At 35.4% G+C, this 8,641-nt stretch overlaps 1 protein-coding gene across 1 annotated transcript; it reads right to left on the bottom strand.

Moving 5' to 3' along the window:
• Window positions 1-357: 357 nt before the first annotated feature.
• On the bottom strand, window positions 358-2,228 carry LOC114762032 (pentatricopeptide repeat-containing protein At5g47360-like). Its single transcript, XM_028951483.1, has one exon. It carries the CDS (start codon window positions 2,015-2,017, stop codon window positions 629-631), a length of 1,389 nt encoding a protein of 462 aa, XP_028807316.1. The 5' UTR covers window positions 2,018-2,228; the 3' UTR covers window positions 358-628.
• Between the last annotated feature and the right edge of the window lie 6,413 nt (window positions 2,229-8,641).

Below are 8,641 nucleotides of genomic sequence, written 5' to 3'. Positions count from 1 at the left end.
GATTATATTCTGTAAAATACTACCTCTAAGCCTTTTAATAAAAATCAAATTAACCAAATTGCGTGGTTAAAAAAATCTATTAATGTTAGGTAAAAGCAATAAAATGCAAGATATATACCTTTTTTTGTAATAAATATGCTCTTATATATAAGAGAGTAAATGAGAGAAAGAAAGTGAGAAAAAAATGAAAAAGAATATATGAGAAAAAATATTGCAATTAATTAGGAGTAAAATTATTTGATGCCCAGACAATTCCAAACTAGATCTTTTGAAAAAAAAAAAACAATTCAAAAATTTGGATTTATGAAAAGGATGGGAGGGAGTATAAAGATACAAGTGTAAAACTAACGAGTCTCATATGCATTATTATGTGTGCTTCTGTTTATATATATTAGGAAAAGAGAAACAATTACCCTGGGCGTGAATCAGTTTGATTTCTGAGGGGGCTACGGAGGCGGTGGGGAGCCATGACGAAGATCTTTTAGAATACAATTATACCATTCGAAGAACTCTAAGGAGGTGGTCTCCAATACACAAGGACATCTATTATCACAAATAACATGGGAGCTTCAAAAACTAATCATCAAGGACCGTTGTGCGTTTCAGTTAATCCCTCAACAAGATCCTCCTAGCCAGAATTTCTTAGAATTTCAATTACCCCTTTATTGTAAGGAGCTCTCGGCACAATAGATTTCTTGAGCATGATTTCCGCAAGCTTTTTGGCCTCTATCAAGTGGCTTTGCTCATAGAGACCAACTAAAAGAACACAATAAATATCAGAGTCAATGGTTATGATGCATCCTGCATTTACAATCTCTTCAAGCCACAAGAACCCATCCAGCACACGGCCCTTCGAACAGAGCTCTTTTAACACAAGGCTACAAGCCAAGCTATCTGGTTTAAGTGAACCAGCAACCATTACTCTGAAGAGTCTCTCTGCTTCTTCAAAATTTTCTGTCCTCATCAAAGCTATCACAAGTGAATTATAGCAATCTTCATATGATACTTCATGTTCCCTAACTTTGTCACATAACCTGTATGCCTCTTCAACCCGACCCTCACTGCAAAGGCTGTCAATCAATTTACTAACTGTTACATGGTTTGCAGAACACCCCAAATCTCTCATTCTATCTAAAATTTGCAATGCTTCTTTCCACTTGCCCTTCTTAGAGAAACTCTGAATAAGAGATGTATAAGTAACAACATTTGGACTACAATCCCCACCTTCTTCCTTCATTTCCTCCCAAAGTTCCATTGCCCTTTCCATAGATCCATAGCCACAAAATCCGTTTAGAAGGGCTGTGTAAACCACAGAATTGGGTGAACATCCATGTAACTTCATATCCTTGAGCATAGAATATGCACTCTCCAACTGACCCGCCTTACAGAAACCCTGAATCATTGTCATATATGTAATCATATCAGGATAGAGATTCTTACAACTCATCTCTTTAATCAAGTTTTCTGCCGTCTTTATATCACCTGCCTTACAACACAAACTTATCACAATATTGAACACGGTAGTGTCAGCACACAAATTTAATTCTTCCATTTTTCTTAATAGCCATAAAGCTACATTAACCGTGTCAGCATGCTGAGCTTCTTTACAAAGTCTCAAAACCTCCTTAAATATCTTAGTGGTAACAAAATACCCCTCAGATTCATATGAAAGTATCACATCCAATATGACCTGTGGATTTCGATTAATAGCAACTGATGCTTTCTTGTACATGTAAGCACTATGCTTGTATCCAGACTGCAGTCCAGCCCAAATGAAAAATCTAATACCCAAATGAGGCTGCGTAGGAAAGCATCTATCTAAGACTTGGGCAACACATTGAGCATCTAGTTTGGCATTTTCCATGGATAATGACTTCTCCACGCTGCAACTATTGTTATGCAGATGACTATAAAGTGCATCGGCGACAGAAGCCAGACCAACTTTTTGGATAGAGAATTTATAGTTTTTGAGTCGGGCTAAACATAATAGCAATCGATAATTAACTGAGAAGGGCATATCTTGATAAGTTATGGTAAAAGAATGGAAACCTGGAAAAGGAAGTGAAGAGATAACAGGGGTGAATGCTTGTGACCATAAAGAATCAAAAACAAAATCAGTCGTGTACAAGACAAAGAATGAATTAAATGATCAATGTAGTTGAACAGAAATTATTGTAATAGATAAAATAACTTGAATCCGAGAAGAAAACACAAGCTCCAAATAGAAATACACATGGATTGACTGAATTTAAGTTTCTGAACATCTGTGGTTGTCACGGGGAAGAAAACAAATTTTTTGTAATTTTTTAAAGACTTTGTAATTTTTTAGAGAAATAGATATAGAAAAGAAGAAACTGGGTACAGCTTCACCGAAACTCCAATATCATAATATCCCTGGATCCAATTTCATTTTCTCCCTCTAAATAGTAATATTTCAAATGCACAAAATATATCAAGAACAACGTAGAAATTATTGTAGATGAAGATTGGGTGAAAATACCGTAAGGAACTTCTCTGGTTCATATTATTCTCAATCAGAACCTAGGTTATAAGTCTGTAGGTTTAGAAAGATCGACATAATGGATTCTCTCAAGCAAATCTGTACATCTAACTACATAGATTTAAATTGAATACTGCTAGATAAATGATAAAATATAGCAAAATAAACAAGATAAATAAACTCTAGTATATATAATATACTAAGAGTCACAAGGGCGCGTTTGCCATTCTCAACAGTAGATAACTAGAGATAACATAAAACCATGTCATGAGTAGAGAAAGCATTAAAATGCAGGACTTGTTCAGTCAAATCGCAATAGAGACCATATAAATCTCATACTTGTTTACAAATTACAAGTCAACAACAAAATATAAGTCACATCTGGTCATCCTCCTTTGCCACTACCTCCTGCAGCACAAGATTTCAATCAAGTTGACACATGCATCTCTATTAAAAAAGAATAGCTAGCATTGCTCTTCAAACTTTCCAGGTTATCTTACTTAACTTCTGCAGTAAAGTTGCTCTCTACATGGTGCACTACAAAAAAATTGACTTTCAGCAGCGACAAAAGTCGCCGCTAAAAGTTTTTTGCGGCGACGAGTCACTGCGGAAAAGTCGTTGCCGTAACAGCTGTGGCTAAAAACTTTCAGTGGTGACTAAAAAGGTCGCCGCTAAAAGATACTTTCAGCGGCGACTTTTAGAAGTTTCGGCGGCGACATTTTCAGCGGCAACAAAAAAGTCACCGCAAAAAACACTTTCGGCGACGACACTCTTGTCGCCACTAAAAGACTTTTCAGCGGCGACATTGTTTTCTACGGCGACTTTTTTGTCGCCGCTGAAAGTAATGCCTAAGAAGAATTGGCTTTACCAATGCCACGTCATCACTGCTGGTGCCACGTCATCGTCTCCGGCTGCCACGTCATCACTGTCAACCTCCACGTCATCGCCATCGGAAGCCATATCATCACTAGCCACCTCCACGTCATTGCCACATCACTCATCCTCGCCACGTCATCGTCCAAATATTTTCACCTTAAATGTGTCTTCTTCCAGGTTCGAACTCGTGACCGCCTCCTTTGGTATCCAACCTTCTTGCCGCTGAACTAGATTGAATTTGTTTATTAATATTGTAAAATCAAATATATATTATTATATTATACTTTTAGCGGCGACAAAAAAAGTCGCCGCTGAAGGTCCACTTACGGCGGTGACAAAAAAAGTCACCGCTGAAGGTCCACTTTCAGCGGCGACACTTTTGTCGGTGGGAAAGTCTTAGTTTCAGTAGCGAACTTTCAGCGGTGACTAAAAAAGTCACCGCTAAAAGTCCACTTTCAGCGGCAACAAAAAAAGTCCCGCTAAAGGTCCACTTTCGGCGGCGACAAAAGAAAGTCTTGGTTTTAATAACGAACTTTCAGCCGCGACTAAAAAAGTCGCCGCTGAAAGTCCACTTTTGGTGGCGACAAAAAAAGTCACCGCTGAATGTCCACTTTCGGCGGGGACAAAAAAAGCTGTTGCTGAAGGTCCACTTTCGGCGGCGACACTTTTGTCGCCACCGAAAGTCTTAGTTTCAATGGCGAACTTTCGGCGGCGACTAAAAAAGTCGCCGCTGAAAGTCTTAGTTTCAGCGGTGACTTTTTTTGTCGTCGCCGAAAGTTGTTGTCTAAAGTCTATTTTTTTGTAATGGTGGAATCAAGCCTCACATGGAGCACTGCTCGTTTCACATTTGGAATGCGAATTTTAATTTACAAAAAATGAATGAAAATGGAGAAGGCATTAGAACTCCCACAACACTCATATTTAAGAATGATTGTCACGATCTAATAATGCCAGATTATTACTGTGCCCGTAATCTTATTATGATTACTCTCATGAAACAAAGTATCAAAGATAATATTCAAATTTCATCGAACAAAGCTTTAAGGGAAGACTGAAAATAATTAGATCCTCAAAAGCCTATTCAAGCCACGGTTAACCAAGTTCAGTGAACAGAGGTAACCAGGAGATGCAAAATTCCAAACAGGTGACAAACAACTGAATCACCAACTTAGAGGATGAAATAACAACACCATTCAGTTCCAGAAAAAGCCAGTCACAATGAAGGCCAATCTTAAAACTCAGAAAAAGCTGCAGATTTGAAATGACTAAGCACTAGTGCAAAATACCAATTTAATGACTCTATTTTTGCATCTATTGCATATAGAACAGAAGTAATAACAAATTTAATCAATTGTTGCGTCTGGTCAATTACCAACAAAGGTTGTAATATGAATTATGGTGTCTGTTGGCAACGAACCGTAGTAGTAATATAATTATGGCGTCTATTGACAATAAACAGTAGTAGTAATACAATATATGGCGTCTGTTGATAGTGAACAGTAGTAGTAATATATTTACTGCATCTGGTAATGAAAAACAGTAGTTGTAATTCATTAAAGAGCAGCAGTAGTAATATATTTTTGCTTGATCTGTTAAGCAATTGTTAAGTAATTATGTTTTTTATATATCTTATAATTCTTTTGTAAGCATTATGCATATATGATGCTTGATTTCCCTGCAAACTGGTGTCATAATTGCTTACAATCTTTTACTTTTTGTGAGTTTTTTTTTAAAATCATTTTTATTTTCTATTTTTTGTTTGCTTATTTGTACGATTTAAAATTTTGATTTTTTTTAAAGTTGTTTTATGATATCTTTGCTTTTAATTGCTTTTTAACTCGTAAAATCTTTAGGTGATAATTTTTTTAGTTTCATATAATTTATACACTTTAAATTTTTTGTTTATGTATATAAAATTTTTTTCATATAATTTATTTTCTTATGAGAATATTCGTTTTTATTGTTTTTTCAAAAACAAACAATTAAAATGTTTTTGGCATATCGGTCCGGTCCAGGTCCAAACATCCAGTTTGCTCATACTATAAATGGGCTATTATTTAAAAAAAAAAAAAAATTCTTTCCCTCTACTGCATTTTCTATTGGCGCCATCATTAGCTTCTTCTTTCTTTCCCCTGGACTGCTTCGCTTCATCTTTTTCTCCATCAACAACATCATCTTTTCTTCAGCTTTGGCGCCATCAGGTGTGGGTTGCTGATCCTTCAGTTGCAAAACGAGACAGCGTCACCTTGAACTACAAGAAGACAGCGAAGCTGCTACGCGCGAGGAAGGCGGGTGAGGATTTTGATTCGAAAGCTAAATCAAGCCACTAGAGGGACGGTACTGCCAGTGAGTGGTCAAGAGCCCAGATACACAATGGAAAAGGCCGTCCTTTGAAGAGATTTTGTTCGGCATGGGAAAGAGTGACCCATCTCAAGCAAGGAGAACGAACTGCTTCGGTTGTCTCTTTAGAAACTCCCTTTTCTAGCTTTTACTTGCGCTTTGGTTTATTGTTTATTTGATCTTTCTCTAATTGAGTAAGCGAGCTGATTCTTCGCACAAAACTAATTAAGGCTAGTTTCCTGGTTTCATACCCGCATTCGAGAAAAACAGAGCCAAACGGGAAAGATGGGAACTCTACAATTATTCTTGTATCTATTTTGGATTTGCTTGTAGATTTGCTTGTTCAACTATTAACTGCTGATTGTTCAACTGATTGGAAAATGATGCTCTAAACCCAATCTGTAACATGTATGTGGGCTTTGCTTTCAGGACGAAGTAACAAGGTCACTTCTCTAACTCAATTCATATTGTGGGTATGGAGTGGATCTAGATACTTTGGATTACTTTGTATGGAAGTTCTTTCCAATAATTTTTTTGGTATGTTCCACCCTGGTCTGTTTTTTTGCTTCGCTTGATGCATTCAGCACCCACATAATGACTGAAATCACTAGAAGGAATCATGCTGGAATTTGAATGCAAATGGCAAGAGGTTTTGATTGCAATGGAAGTTATCATTTCTATGTTTGTTTGACTTCTATCAATGTGGTTTAAAGGGAAAGAAGGAATGAACGCAGACTTAGTTTTTCATTATTTCCTCCTTAGTCGTTCTGTGTTCACTTTGAAAGTCAGTCTCATTCTCATAGATATGCCCAATATTTGAAGCCAATTTTATTGTGAGCCACACTACTGGCATTGATTGATTTGATTCTCAAACATAGGGCCAATTCATTTGTTCACTTTCTAAGTTAAATCTGGATTAAACAATTATTACAATAATTTTCTGTACAATATTGTAGAAAGTTTCTAAAGAGGGATTTGTAATGCATCAACATGTAATCAATATGTAACACAAAACATGTTTTAACCAATGCCCACTATTTCTGAGACACAGCAAAAGCCCAAATGGCGAAAATACTAATTCATTCACAACCAAATGTATATTCCCGTTGAAGTTTGCTCTAGCAATTTATTAGGAGAAATGGGTGTTGGGGGGGCGACTTGATGTGGCTGCATGGAATAGACGCTTCATCAAGTAGCCACAGTCGTGGGGCCTCGATACAAGACACATAGCTCCTCATATCAGATACAAGACACAAGGCAATTTTTGAATCATAAGTATGGGTTATAATTTTATTTTGCAATATTGTTAGGATTATCATTTTCTTACAAGTATTTAATGATAGATCTTTGAAGATGCATTCTAAATTAATGAGAAAGAATGGTCAACGTGATATCAATTGGGTCCATTTAAAGGTAAGCATTTTAAATTTAATCAATGATTTACATTACTTATATTATTGGTTTTCTTTTAATTTAATTGTTCTTTGTTTTGTGTACATTCATAGTGCCATAAACAATCAAAAGATGTGGAATGCGGATATTACGTGATGAGATACATGTATGAACTCATTACCAGGGGTATTACTAACTCATTTCACAAGGTATTATATATAAAACATAATTTTAATTTATATGTAGTTCTCCTTAGCATATTTCTTACATAAATAATTTTTTTTTGAATTTGTAGCATTTTCAAAGTTTGGACCTGTATTCTGAGCTACAGATGAGAGAGATACGTAACATTTGGTCGGAATACTTCTTACATTTGGCAAAATTAGAGTAGAAAATATATAGTAAGTTATGCATGTGTATCTTTTTGTAAAACTTGCTAACATTAGATGCACACCTTTCTAAACCAATCCTTTGCCAACTTTGCTTATATATGCTGGAAATTGGTTGTATGTAATATTATATGCATACATAAATTGGTTTTATGTAATAGCAGATTCTTAAGGGAGGGGTTTATATTTAATTGAGAAATATTTTTTTAAAAAATAGTGCCAATTACGGCGTCTGTTGTAACCAAAACAGACGCCGTAATAGCTACATTATTGCATCTGTCATAATTCAAACAGAAACCGTAATTTCTACTACAGCGTCTATTACTATTAAACAGAAGCCGTAGGTGGTAGTATTGAGAAATTATGGCGTCTGTTGTGAACACAACTGACGTGGTAATAGATACATTATTGCATCTGTTGTAATCCAAACAGAAGCCGTAATTTCTATTACGGCGTATCTCTCTATCAAACAGAAGTCGTAATTGCTATTTTTTGTTTCTGTTGATTCTACCACATCTCATGTGTAGTAATAATAATTCATATTTAACAGAAGTCAAATATAGTATTTTGTAGTAGTGAAGCTAGATTAGGGAAGAACAGTTAAATTGAGAGTTTGAACTACTCAACAGGTACTTTGAAAATAGTTTTAAAAGGTTTAATTTTTTTCAAAAAATCCCATTCCTTATACAGGATCGAACCTTGTGTATGAGAGAGTTTACATGAAAATTTATGCAAAGTATTATATGTCCAGGATCAAACTTGGCTCAGTGGTTTGAAATTATTGTGAATTGACCCAACTGATGTACAAAATTAAGATGTTACAATAGGGATGATTTGTTAAATTTAAACAAAAACGTTATGAAACTATAAGGACCAAAGCCAAAATTTGATCAAACTATAAAAAGTAACAATGGTATTAATCCTTGATTTAATTAATTTTTTATAGCTAGGATGATTAAATTAACTATTGGATTATTCAAGTTAATCACCTCTAACAAGTTCATGAGGATTAAAACTAAGCTTCGATGTTTCAACTAGATGATTAATTGCTTGTTCCATTCATGTCAATCCTTTTAGTGGGAGACGATGCAGATTGTCCTACATTACAAATATTGGGTTTAATTTATTTATGATCCTTCAATGT

Source organism: Neltuma alba, unplaced genomic scaffold, assembly GCF_004799145.2.
Source record: "Neltuma alba isolate B1F8T4 unplaced genomic scaffold, ASM479914v2 tig00011178_pilon, whole genome shotgun sequence".
In the NCBI taxonomy this organism is placed as follows: Eukaryota; Viridiplantae; Streptophyta; class Magnoliopsida; order Fabales; family Fabaceae; genus Neltuma; species Neltuma alba.
Note: the sequence above shows the minus strand (reverse complement) of the source record. Positions and strands in the feature narration are given on the sequence as shown.